We start from the raw sequence: 14,554 nt of genomic DNA on the forward strand, positions 1-14,554 counted from the left end.
ATTTACATTACATTTAAGTCATTTAGCAGACGCTCTTATCCAGAGCGACTTACAAATTGGTGCATTCACCTTATGACATCCAGTGGAACAGTAGTGCATCTAAATCTTTTAAGGGGGGTGAGAGGGATTACTTTATCCTATCCTAGGTATTCCTTAAAGAGGTGGGGTTTCAGGTGTCTCCGGAAGGTGGTGATTGACTCCGCTGTCCTGGCGTCGTGAGGGAGTTTGTTCCACCATTGGGGGGCCAGAGCAGCGAACAGTTTTGACTGGGCTGAGCGGGAACTGTACTTCCTCAGTGGTAGGGAGGCGAGCAGGCCAGAGGTGGATGAACGCAGTGCCCTTGTTTGGGTGTAGGGCCTGATCAGAGCCTGGAGGTACTGAGGTGCCGTTCCCCTCACAGCTCCGTAGGCAAGCACCATGGTCTTGTAGCGGATGCGAGCTTCAACTGGAAGCCAGTGGAGAGAGCGGAGGAGCGGGGTGACGTGAGAGAACTTGGGAAGGTTGAACACCAGACGGGCTGCGGCGTTCTGGATGAGTTGTAGGGGTTTAATCTACAGAAGTGCATAAATACATTGTGGGTTGGGCTATTATTTTTGCAGACATCAGTATTGAAATCCCCCAACAAAATGATTTCCTTCAACAGGGAATCATTAGTTTGACAACACAATTTCAAGACCTTCATAGAATGCATTCTGCTTGGGCGGCCTATAACACCCCCAACAAAATTGGCTTGGTTTTGGGAAGGCAGATATCCAGCCAGACAATCTCCAGATCAGCGTTTTTTAAATTTTTCTTTCACCATTATTTAACCAGGAAGGCTAGTTGAGAACAAGTTCTCATTTACAACTGCGACCTGGCCAAGATAAAAAAAAGCAGTGTGACACAGACAACACAGAGTTACACATGGAGTAAACAATAAACAAGCCAATAGCACAATAAACAAGTCAATGACACAGTAGAAAAAAAGAAGGTCTATAAACAGTGTAACGGTTTTCTTCCTGGGAAGGAGAGGAGGACCAAAATGCAGCGTGGTTATTTATAAACATCTTTAATGAAAGATGAAAACGTGAACACTATACAAAATCAGAAAACGTGGGAAAATCGAAACAGTCCTAACTGGTGCAAAACACAGAGACAGGAATAATCACCCACAAGATACCTAAAGAATATAGCTGCCTAAATATGGTTCCCAATCAGAGACAACGATAAACACCTGCCTCTGATTGAGAACCACTCCAGGCAACCATAGACTTACCTAGAACACTCAACTGAACACAACCCCATAGACTACAAAACCCCTAGACAAAACAAGACACATAAATCACCCATGTCACACCCTGGCCTAACCAACATAATAAAGAAAACCCAGAATACTAAGGCCAGAGCGTGACATACAGTGTGTGCAAAAGGCATGAGGAGGTAGGCAATAAATAGGCCATAGGAGCGAATAATTACAATATAGCAGATTAACACTGGAGTGATAAATGAGCAGATGATGATGTGCAAGGAGAGATACTGGTGTGCAAAAGAGCAGAAAAGTAAATAAAATAAAAACAGTATGGGGATGAGGTAGGTAGATTGGGTGGGCTATTTACAGATGGACTATGTACAGCTGCAGCGATCGGTTTGCTGCTCAGATAGTTGATGTTTCAAGTTGGTGAGGGAAATAAAAGTCTCCAACTTCAGCAATTTTTGCAATTCGTTCCAGTCACTGGCAGCAGAGAACTGTAAGGAAAGGCGGCCAAATGAGGTGTTGGCTTTGGGGATGATCAGTGAGATATACCTGCTGGAACGTGTGCTACGGGTGGGTGTTGTTATCGTGACCAGTGAACTGAGATAAGGCAGAGCTTTACCTAGTATAGACTTTTTGATGACCTGGAGACAGTGGGTCTGGCCACGAATATGTAGCGAGGGCCAGCAGACTAGAGCATACAGGTCGCAGTGGTGGGCGGTATAAGGTGATTTGGTAACAAAACGGATGGCACTGTGATAGACTACATCCAGTTTGCCGAGTAGAGTAATGGAATCTGGTTAAATCCGATCTGACGTTAAAAGCAATGTCTGATCTTACAAACGCACATATTCCCCCACCATTCCAATTCTGATTGTTCCTGACAACAGAGTAATTACCTATCTCAATTTCTGATTCACAAACAGATGAATCCAACCATGTCTCAATAAAACATAAGACACCCACCTCTGATTTGCAAACCAACAGGCGTATCTCATCAATCTTCGGTAGTAGACTTCGGATGTTTAAGTACACAAAATGTAAGCCCTTCTTCCTCATTGAATTCCCAATCCACTTGTAATTCGCCTCCCACTGCCCTGCCATCTTCCCACTGCCCTGCCTCCGGTGGCCTCTCTGTCCCTATGGAGCTCCCCTCCCCAGGTGCCACTCCATCGTCCTCACCACCATGTCCCCGTCACTCGCCTCTGGTTGCTTCCACTCTGCTGTGGACCCCCTCCTCCTCCGGTGCACTCTCCACCCTCGGTAAGTCCTCTGGTCCCACTCCACCTTCAATGCTTACACACCCCGCGGGTACAGCACACCGACAGCAACGATAGGCTTCATTGGCCCCTTGCCCAAAGCTAGAATCGCTGCATTTTAAATGAGTCCACTGCGCGCATTCCAAACATACCAAAGCTTTGCTGTTACTCTTTATCCACTGCATGGTTGCAAAGTCCGTTTGATGGGGTTCGTGATAAAGTAAGGTCCAGGGCATTGATGGATATCAACAGATAAGAGAAGGCATAGAGTTATAAGATCTCCACCATTAATTTGCGATTTTAGACTGGATTTTGATGATCGTTTTGGTTTGTGCCAAGGTGCTATGAAAGTTTGGTATATAACATCCCCTCCAAATCTGAAGTGCTGGATGCCATCAAAAGTGTTTGCATGACTGAGAAGTTGCTGAGAATGTACTATTCTTTCATCTAAATAGCAGATGCAATTATTTCCAGTAACATTTTAAATAATTGGTGAGTGGATTGGAACTTACAGCTGCAGGAGGATGACTGCCCACTGGCCCCTGGTCATCTTCCATAACATCATTGATGTGTCATACAATGCCTTCGTGATATGGAACAAGATCAACCCTACCTGGATGCTTGATTAGCTGTTCAGGGGCTGAATATTATAATATCCACCTGAGGCTGCAGCAGACAAGAGGAGGAGATGCCAATTCTGCCCCTCAAAGAAGGACTTTATAAACCAATACTATGCGCTGCACGTGAGAAATACATCTAGAAAGTCTGTGCAAACACACGTGCATACTGTCCTACATGTACTAATTAGAGTTGATTTATTAACGTTCTTTACGTTTTTGTATCTATTATCTTATTTCATTCATATTTATTGTTGTTGTTTATACACCTTGTGGGTGGGGGTAATGGTTTAAAAAAATGGGAGAAGACTAGTATTTTGTATTTTTCATTGTACAGTATATAAGTATATATTACTATGTTGCCAAAAAAATACTGTTATTGTTTCCCTTCAATAAAATGATTTCAAAACTACTTTCTGCACATTTTTGCTACATTCTTAGCAGTTCTATAGCGTATCTGTATAACGATCTTCTTCATCTAAGGAACAGGAAAGATCGGACCAAAACGCAGTGTGGTAAGTGTCAACGTTAATTTAATATCACTGAACACGAAATACAAAATAACAAAGTGAAACAACGAAAATCGAAACAGTCCTCAAAGGTGACACAACACAAAACAGGAAACAACTACCCTCAAACACCAGGTGAGAACAGGCTATGTAAGTATGGTTCTCAATCAGAGACAACGATAGACAGCTGCCTCTGATTGGGAGCCATACCAGGCCACACACATAGAAAAACAACATAGAATGCCCACCCCAACTCACGCCCTGACCAAACCAAAATAGAGACATAAAAAGGAACTAAGGTCAGGGCGTGACAGTATCCCCCCGGCCTCAAAACCTAAACCCATAGGGGAGGGTCTGGGTGGGCATCTATCCGCGGTGGCGGCTCTGGCCCGGGATGTGGACCCCACACCACCTTAGTCTTGGCCTCTGGAGCCTCTGGAGCGGCACTTGACAGGAGGGAGGCTCTGGAAGGAGAACGGGCGGCTCCGGACTGACGGGCGGCTCCGGACTGACGGGGCGGCTCTGGACTGACGGGCGGCTCTGGACTGACGGATGGCTCTGGACTGACGGGCGGCTCTGGACTGACGGACGGCTCCGGACTGACGGGCGGCTCTGGCGGCGCCGGACAGGCGGGAGACTCTGGCGGCGCCGGACAGGAGGGAGGCTCTGGAAGGAGAATGGGCGGCTCCGGATTGACGGGCGGCTCTGGACTGACGGGCGGCTCTGGCGGCGCCGGACAGGCGGGAGGCTCTGGCGGCGCCGGACAGGCGGGAGGCTCTGGCGGCGTCGGACAGGAGGGAGGCTCTGGCGGCGCCGGACAGGAGGGAGGCTCTGGAAGGAGAACGGGCGGCTCCGGACTGATGGGCGGCTCTGGATTGACGGGCGGCTCCGGACTGACAGGCGACTCCGGACTGACGGGTGGCTCTGGCGGCTCCGGACTGACGGGAGGCTCTGGTGGCTCCGGACAGGAGGAAGACTCTGGAGGGTCTGGACAGGAGGAAGACTTTGGAAGGAGAAGATGCAGAGACAGCCTGGTGCGTGGGGCTGCCACAGGGCCCACCAGGCTGGGGAGACCTACAGCAGGCCTGGTTTGTAGAGAAGGCACCGGATAAACCGGGCTGTGGGGGAGCACTGGAGCCCTGGTGCGCAGCCTTGTCACCACTCCTCCAGGCTGAATGCCCACTTTAGCCCGTCCCCTCCAGAATGCAGGCACAGGTCGAACCGGGCTGTGGGGGAGCACTGGAGATCTGGTGCTTACCACTCGCACCTCTCCATTAGGCTCAATGCCCACTTTCGCCCGGCATAGGCGGAGCGCAGGCATAGGACGAACAGCACCCTCTCAGCGCCCCGGAGACACGGTACGCAGAGCCGGCACAGGATACCCTGGGCCGAAACGGCGCACCGGAGACCAAACACGCTGGGCTGGCACAACCCGCCCTGGCAGGATGCCTACTCTCGCATGGCACTTGCGGGGGGCTGGCCTATAGAGCTCCGGGCTATGAGCGCGCACTGGCGACACCGTGCGCTTCACCACATAACATGGTGCCTGACCAGTACTACGCTGTTTCCGGTAAGCACGGGGAGTTGGCTCAGGTCTACCGCCTGACTCCGCCAAACTCCCCGTGTTCCCCCCCGGAGCTGCCTCTCGTGCCTGCTGCGCTGCCTTACCTCATATCGCCGCCTCTCTGCATTCACAGCCTCCATTTCAGCTTTCGGGCGGCGATATTCCCCAGCCTGACTCCAGGGTCCCTTACCGTCCAATATCTCCTCCCAAATTCAGGAGTCCCGAACCCTCTGCTCCTCCTTACCACGCTGCTTGGTCCGTTGGTGGTGGGTAGTTCTGTAACGATCTTCTTCATCTGAGGAACAGGAAAGATCGGCCCAAAACGCAGTGTGGTAAGTGTCCATGTTAATTGAATATCACTGAACACGAAATACAAAGTGAAACAACGAAAATCGAAACAGTCCTGAAAGGTGACACAACACAAAACAACTACCCACAAACACCAGGTGGGAACAGGCTATCTAAGTATGGTTCTCAATCAGAGACAACAATAGACAGCTGCCTTTGATTGGGAACCATACCAGGCCACACACATAGAAAACATAGAAAAACATCATAAAATGCCCACCCCAACTCACGCCCTGACCAAACCAAAATAGAGACATAAAAAGGAACTAAGGTCAGGGCGTGACACTATCTCTTGCTAAAGAATTTGTTTACACCTATGCAGTACCTTTAGCAATAATAACAATAATAATAAACCTATTCTTTAGTAAAGAAAACAATTATGCCAGGTGTGTTGTAATAAAAAGGAGTGTCCACTGATTAAATGCAGTCTGTCTGCATTGTGAAGAGGGAAAACACAGATATTCACAAAGTTTGTGATGAATGACAGGTTGTTTCCTCATGCAAAATAGATTAGGGGTTTAAAATGAAATTAAGCTGCTTTATTTTAGGGGTTTATTGAAGGTGGGTCATTTTTACCCTTAGGACAAGGGGAATATACCGAATGTTAAGACTACACAATGGTTAGTTCATTACCATTTCAAAGAGCACCTCTTGTCTGATATAGATTACTAAAGAAATACTCCTCTATTACATTGAATAGAGCATTATTGGGTTTGGTACACCACTCTAGCCTTGGCATTGCGCATGGTGATCTTAGGCTTGTGTGCGGATACTCGGCCATGGAAACCCATTTCATGAAGCCCCTGATGGACAGTTATTGTGCTGACGTTGCTTCGAGAGGCAGTGTGGAACTTGGTAGTTGCAACCGAGGACAGCGGATTTTACACGCTATGCGCTTCAGCACTCAGCGGTCCCGCTTTGTGAGCTTGTGTGGCCTACCACTTCGCAGCTGAGACGTTGTTGCTCCTACGCCTTTCCACTTCACAATAACAGCACTTACAGTTGACTGGGGCAGCTCTGGCAGGGCATACATTTCACAAACTGACTTGTTGGAAAGGTGGCATCCTATGACGATGCCACGTTTACGGTCACTGAGCTCTTCAGTAAGAACCATTCTACTGTCAATGTTTGTTTATGGAGATTGCATGGCTGTGTTCTCGATTGTATTTCCCTGTAAGCAACGGGTGTGGCTGAAATAGCCAAATCCACAAATTTGAAGGCGTGTCCACATATTTTAGTATATATAGTGTGTATACATTAAATCAAATAGCCTAGTACAAACACTAAAACTTTTCAAATCAAAAGGCTACTGCACAGAACAATGTGGACAGTCGGGTGCATCTCAAATTCAGTACCATTGGACAGCAAGATAATAAACGAAATCACTGATCATCAGGAATGAGATCAGAATGAATGCTAAGGCCTACATTTGAACACAACCGCGGAAGCTTCAGGTATTTGTGGTGCTCACCAACAGGTATGTAAACACATTTGTGCTCAGATTTTGCGAAAAATAAGCTTTTTCTGCATATGGAACATTTCCAGCATCTTTTATTCCAACTCATGAAACATGGGACCAACACTTTACATGTTTATATTTTTGTTCAGTGTATTTAGGATGCAAGTATGGGTATTCAGGCCTTGAGGGGGGGTCCACAGAAACTACTTGACACGTTCTATAGATATTGATAAAGACAACTTGAAGTCAGTTTACTTTTGAGGTTAAAGAACACACGTTATGTTTTGTGGATACAATGTGTCAGAGGTCTCTTCTGTCAACGAACATTAATTTTTTAAACTGTAGTAAATGGAACACTATACATTTGCCACTTCAACATTTATTAACAAATGCAATGCTTGAGTCATGAAGTTCTCGGGAAGAATAATCTCTAGTCACTCAAAAGCCAGAGATGTGGATCTGATTACAAATTAAATGAAAAGCTGCCATACCTTTGTAGATTTGTCAGTAGCACCATGGGTAGTGAACCTCATTTGATCAATTTAAAGGAGAGATGAGAAATACTAACCCATCGAGAGTGGGAGGTTGGGGAAGCATATCTCCACTTGAAAATCTTAAAAAAGAAACAGACAAAACTTTTGGAGAGCAAATTAAATCGTGGGTCGACTTCTGTCTTAGACTACACATGATATACAAATATAGGACTATGATGAAAAAGCATATGTTTAATTGAAGTATCTGTATATGCAGGGCTAAGGTGACTTCTGTTAGTTATGCTTCCCTCTATTCAAGAAGAGGTTTTCAGACTTTTACAGAGATTGGAAATGTATTCTGTCTTTGGAATGTGTAAACTGACCTTTGTAACCTCGTGGCAGAGGGATTATTGGGATCCAGCCTGACCTGTTCTTCCTCTCACTGTCTGCACTGAAGATAGTTTTATGTTTCTAATATGTTTTATTGAACACACACAAGAATGGTGTATAGGTATACAAGACAGGTATACAATTCTTATCTAAACATAAAAGAGCAGACAGAAACAACAAGACCCAGAGTTCAAGGTACAAAACAAATAATACAAAACACGACATACAGAACAAGGACATGTAGAAAGAAAGAGGGTAGATGTCACCCCCACTTATTCCCCCTTAGTCCCCCTATCCCCCCCCCTCCCAACTGCTCACGTGGCAGGGCCAGCACATCTTGCCCAAAGGTAGATTAATATATTACAATTGAGAGTGCGTTAAGACAAAATGGGAGGAAGAACTCGGGACTGACATTTGGGTGGCAGACTGGGAAGAGAGCTTGGAGTATATCCACACATGCTCCATTAACTCCAGACATCGTCTCATACAATTCAAGGTATTACACAGATTACACTATTCCAAAACTAAACTGCATAGGATATTTCCTGATACATCCCATTTGTGTGATAAATGTCAGGCTGCGCAGGGTACACTACTCCACTGCTTTGCCCTATGCTCTAGTTTGCATGGTTATTGGTGTGGAATTTGTGGGATCCTCTCTGAATTTTTGGAGACTTCAATAGACCCAGACCCTCTTCTGATAATCCTGGGAGTGTCTGAGTCCCTAAACGGATTAACCAACCCCCAAAAACAACTCATCTCTTACGGTTTCATTTCGGCAAAACAAACAAATCTTGTTGTTTTGGAAAAGGAGGGAAGTGCCCTCTACCAAATTATGTCTCAGTGAATTGGCAAACACTGTACACTTAGAAATAATTAGATATATTCTGAACAATAAATTATCAACATTTGATCAAATCTGGCAGCCTTTCCCCTTCTACTTGGACGAGTTGGCGCTGTGAATTTGTACTTATTAATGGCATCTGCACTGAAGATAGTTTTACCAGAACATTTACCTGATCATCATTGACTCACACTAAACAAATAAAACATCAAATGTGGAACACCTTCAAGTGTCTAAAAAGTTATTATATATGATTGGAGATGTAAATATGTGTCAATCAGTAATGTATTATATTTTTATACATTAGACAATGGAGGGGGATTTCTGAAGATCTTTATTAACACAATCAAATCCCAAATATGATTAGATATAACCTCATTCTATCTATGTAACCCTCACCATCCCTTTGGTGATGCAATAAAGTTTACATGTGTTAATCTGGTCTATCAGCCTAATTCCATTTCACCGGGCGTATAAATGCCTTTCGATGTATTACCTTTTTTGGAAAGACCAGGACTCAAATCATATGGTGAGTTTGTCAATGACCTGCAGGTGAGATCATGTGAGTTTCACAATTATATGTAGACAGACCTGCTGGAGTTGCATTGTTTAGCTCCTCCTCTGAGGTTGTACCCTCCCTCTTCTCATCTTGCGCCAATAGGGTGGGGTGGGGAGGTTATACAAATAGCATTCATTGGAGTTCTTTTGTAGTGGAAGTTCTCTGAGCACACACACTTGTTCCATAACGGAGCATTGGTGTGTTGTATTTTTAGCCCATTATAAGGTGTATGAGCTCAGTCTGAAGATGTCTCTTATAGAAGGTCTTCTACAGACATCAAGCACAGTGACACTGCTGGGTACTGTGCTGTTTCTACTGGTCCTCTACCTCCGCTCCTCTGGTTCCAGCTCTGAGGAACAGGGGAAGGAGCCTCCAGGACCGAGGCCGCTGCCCCTGCTTGGTAACATGCTCCAGCTGGACCTCAAGAAGCCCTACTGCACTCTCTGCGAGGTAAGATGAAGTCATCCTTTGCTTTCAGAACAAAACATGTTGAGGTTGACTTGATCTGTGAGATTTGATCTGTTTTTTGCTATTTTACCAGGTTTGAAAAGTTCAGTAAGCAAACTGATGAATGAACTCTGGCACATTGTACATGCTTTTACCTGGTTAATGCTGTTTAGTGTTCTATTCTGTAGTTGTCATGTATTGTCATATTATGTCTTGTTCCTGTTCTTTCTCTTCACTCCGTCTCCCTCTGCTGGTCGTATTAGGTTACCTTCTCTTTCTCTCCTCCCCCCAGCTGTTCCTCATCTTCTCTAACTACCTCGTTCACCCTTTTCCCACCTGTTCCCTTTTTCCCTCTGATTAGGTCTCTATTTCTCTCTGTTCCTGCTTCTTTCTTTGTCAGATTCGCGTTTGAGTTTCTCATGCCAGAACCAAACTAGCGTCTCGTTTGCTTCACCCTTGTCCCGTCCTGTCGGCATCTGCCTGTTCATCTGATGCTACGTGTGATCAGGTACCTCTGTCCTCTACGACCCGCGCCTACCCAGAGAGACCAGCAGTCTGTCGCCGCTAACCCTGCTATTCTCCTCTGCTGCTAAGAAGGGGACTCTAACCCAGCTATTCTCCTCTGCTGCTAAGAAGGGGACTCTTTTGTAAATATCAGAAGGACTTTTTGTTTCATTTGTCGCCCTCTCTGCGGGTTGTCTATTTTGCCATTATCTACATCTGAAGAGGATCTATGTCTTCCCTGTGTTTTTTACATTAAAGGACTCTGTTTTTGTTAAACCGCTTTTGGGTCCTCACTCAAGTGCATAACAGAAGAATCTGACCAAGAATGGACCCAGCGACTTCGGATCCTTTCCACTCAGCCGTCGAGATCCAGGGAGCGATGCTAGGCAGACACGAGCAGGAATTGTCTGCTGCTCGACATGCCGTTGAGACCCTGGCCGCCCAAGTCTCCGACCTCACAAAACAGATTCACCATCTCCGCCTCGATCCACCGGCCACTTCCAGGGCTTCCGAATCTCCGGAATCAATAACCCGCCGTGTTACTCTGGGGAGCCCACTGAATGCCGCTCGTTCCTCACCCAGTGTGATATTGTGTTTTCTCTCCAGCCCAACACTTACTCCAGGAGCACAGCTCGTATCGCCTACGTCATATCTCTCCTTACTGGACGGGCTCGTGAGTGGGGCACGGCAATCTGGGAGGCGAGGGCTGAGTGTACTAACCAGTATCAGGACTTTAAGGAGGAGATGATACGGGTTTTTGATCGTTCTGTTTTTGGGGAGGAAGCTTCCAGGGTCCTGTCTTCCCTATGTCAAGGTAATCGATCCATAACAGATTACTCTATTGAGTTTCGCACTCTTGCTGCCTCCAGTGACTGGAACGAGCCGGCTTTGCTCGCTCGTTTTCTGGAGGGTCTCCGCGCGGAGGTAAAGGATGAGATTCTCTCCCGGGAGGTTCCTTCCAGCGTGGATTCCTTGATTGAACTCGCTATTCGCATAGAGCGACGGGTTGATCTTCGTCGCCGAGCTCGTGGAAAGGAGCTCGCGTTCTCCGTTGCCCCCCTCTCCGCATCACTACCATCTTCCTCCGCCGGCTCGGGTGCTGAGCCTATGCAGCTGGGGGGTATCCGCATCTCGACTAAGGAGAGGGAACGGAGAATCACCAACCGCCTCTGTCTCTATTGCGGTTCCGCTGGTCATTTTGTCACTTCATGTCCAGTAAAAGCCAGAGCTCATCAGTAAGAGGAGGGCTACTGGTGAGCGCTACTACTCTGGTCCCTCCTTCAAGATCCTGCACTACCTTGTCGGCCCATCTACGCTGGACCGGTTCGTCAGCTTCCTGCAGTGCCTTGATAGACTCTGGGGCGGAGGGCTGTTTTATGGACGAGACCTGGGCTCGGGAACATGACATCCCTCTCAGACAGTTAAGGGAGCCCACGGCCTTGTTCGCCTTGGATGGTAGTTCTCTCCCCAGGATTCAGCGTGAAACGCTACCTTTAACCCTCACTGTCTCTGGTAATCATAGCGAAACCATTTCTTTTTTAATTTTTCGTTCACCTTTTACACCTGTTGTTTTGGGCCATCCCTGGCTAGTTTGTCATAATCCTTCTATTGATTGGTCTAGTAATTCTATCCTCTCCTGGAACGTCTCTTGTCATGTGAAATGTTTAATGTCTGCTATCCCTCCTGTTTCCTCTGTCTCTTCTTCACAGGAGGAGCCTGGTGATTTGACGGGGGTGCCGGAGGAATATCACGATCTGCGCACGGTGTTCAGTCGGTCCAGGGCCACCTCTCTTCCTCCGCACCGGTCGTATGATTGTAGTATTGATCTCCTTCCGGGAACCACTCCCCCCCGGGGTAGACTATACTCTCTGTCGGCTCCCGAACGTAAGGCTCTCGAAGATTATTTGTCTGTAGCTCTCGACGCCGGTACCATAGTCCCCTCCTCCTCTCCCGCCGGAGCGGGGTTTTTTTTTTGTTAAGAAGAAGGACGGGTCCCTGCGCCCCTGCATAGATTATCGAGGGCTGAATGACATAACAGTTAAGAATCGTTATCCGCTCCCTCTTATGTCTTCAGCCTTCGAGATCCTGCAGGGAGCCAGGTTTTTCATTAAGTTGGACCTTCGTAACGCTTACCATCTCGTGCGCATCAGGGAGGGGGACGTGTGGAAAACGGCGTTTAACACTCCGTTAGGGCACTTTGAATACCGGGTTCTTCCTTTCGGCCTCGCAAACGCTCCAGCTGTCTTTCAGGCATTAGTAAATGACGTCCTGAGAGACATGCTGAACATCTTTGTTTTCGTTTACCTTGACGATATCCAGATTTTTTCACCGTCACTCCAGATTCATGTTCAGCACGTTCGACGTGTCCTCCAGCGCCTTTTAGAGAATTGTCTTTATGTGAAGGCTGAGAAGTGCACTTTTCTTGCCTCCTCCGTCACATTTCTCGGTTCTGTTATTTCCGCTGAAGGCATTAAGATGGATCCCGCTAAGGTCCAAGCTGTCATTGATTGGCCCGTTCCTAAGTCACGCGTCGAGCTGCAGCGCTTTCTCGGCTTCACGAATTTCTATCGTCGTTTCATCCGTAATTTCGGTCAGGTGGCAGCTCCTCTCACAGCCCTTACTTCTGTCAAGACGTGCTTTAAGTGGTCCGTTTCCGCCCAGGGAGCTTTTGATCTTCTCAAGAATCGTTTTACATCCGCACCTATCCTTGTTACCCCTGACGTCTCTAGACAGTTCGTTGTCGAGGTTGACGCGTCAGAGGTGGGCGTGGGAGCCATTCTTTCTCAGCGCTCCCTCTCTGACGACAAGGTCCACCCTTGCGCGTATTTTTCTCATCGCCTGTCGCCGTCGGAACGTAACAACTATGATATGGGAAACCGCGAACTGCTCGCCATCCGCTTAGCCCTAGGCGAATGGCGACAGTGGTTGGAGGGGGCGACCGTTCCTTTTGTCGTTTGGACTGACCATAGGAACCTTGAGTACATCCGTTCTGCCAAACGACTTAATGCGCGTCAGGCTCGTTGGGCGCTGTTTTTCGCTCGTTTCGAGTTCGTAATTTCTTATCGTCCGGGCTCTAAGAACACCAAGCCTGATGCTTTATCTCGTCTCTTCAGTTCTTCAGTAGTCTCCACCGACCCCGAGGGGATTCTCCCTGAGGGGCGTGTTGTCGGGTTGACCGTCTGGGGAATTGAGAGGCAGGTAAAGCAAGCACTCACTCACACTCCGTCGCCGCGCGCTTGTCCTAGGAACCTTCTTTTCGTTCCCGTTCCTACTCGTCTGGCCGTTCTTCAGTGGGCTCACTCTGCCAAGTTAGCCGGCCACCCCGGCGTTCGGGGTACGCTTGCTTCCATTCGCCAGCGTTTTTGGTGGCCCACTCGGGAGCGTGTAGTTTCGTGGCTGCTTGTTCGGTCTGCGCGCAGACTAAGTCCGGTAACTCCCCTCCTGCCGGCCGTCTGTTTTTGTTAAACCGCTTTTGGGTACTCACTCAAGTGCATAACAGTAGTGTATTTCAATAGATATGTCCTGCCCAAGTAGCCTGGTCCCAGATGTTTTTGTTGGGAACCAGGCTATGGACAAAATACTTTGTGACAGTGACCAATGTTTTGCAAGGAAAGCGATGAGGTCACTTCAGAATATTGAAAGTAAAGGGGATACCTGGTCATTTGTACAACTGAACTCATTCAACTGAAATGTGTCTTCCGCATTTAATACAACCCCTCTGAATCAGAGAGGTGCGGGGATCGACATCCACGTCTTCGGCGCCCGAGATGCACCCTAGAAATATCCCTTCAGGGATCTTGTTATAACAGACCTGGGTTCAAATACATAGACCTGGGTTCAAATACATAGACCTGGGTTCAATACTTCAATACTTCAAATACATAGTGTACTTAATTATTTGACATTTTGTGTTTGAATATTTTGTAATACACAGCCAAAAACAACTACATCAAATAAAAACAACAAGTAGTTGTAAATACATGCCACTTGTAACATAGGAGCAGTTAATGACATGACCAGACCTCTGACATGGAAACAAACAATACTATCTGATGACTGATAACAAAAGAGTGCTTTTTAAAGGGTAGGTAATCAAGGCAGTAATGAAGTCCAGGTGTGACTGATGAGTCACAGGTGTGCGTAATGATGGTTGCCAGGTGTGCATAATAATGGGTTGCCAGGTGTGCATAATGATGGTTTGCCAGGTGTGCATAAAGATGGTTGGCAGGTGTGCATAATGATGGGTTGCCAGGTGTGCATAAAGATGGTTGCCAGGTGTGCATAATGATGGTTGCCAGGTGTGCATAAAGATGGGTTGCCAGGACCAGTGGTTAGTAGACCAGTGACATT

General features: G+C 47.1%; 1 protein-coding gene across 1 annotated transcript in view; it reads left to right on the forward strand.

Moving 5' to 3' along the window:
* Positions 1-9,393: 9,393 nt before the first annotated feature.
* The window catches only part of LOC115116515 (cytochrome P450 2K1-like), a 43,706-nt gene continuing 38,545 nt past the window's right edge, over positions 9,394-14,554 (forward strand). The window contains exon 1 of the mRNA XM_065010961.1: positions 9,394-9,703. Within this exon, the coding sequence (XP_064867033.1) occupies positions 9,500-9,703 (204 nt within the window). The 5' untranslated portion in view covers positions 9,394-9,499. The remainder of the gene's footprint in view (positions 9,704-14,554) is intronic.

Source organism: Oncorhynchus nerka, linkage group LG26 (genome assembly GCF_034236695.1).
Source record: "Oncorhynchus nerka isolate Pitt River linkage group LG26, Oner_Uvic_2.0, whole genome shotgun sequence".
NCBI lineage: Eukaryota > Metazoa > Chordata > Actinopteri > Salmoniformes > Salmonidae > Oncorhynchus > Oncorhynchus nerka.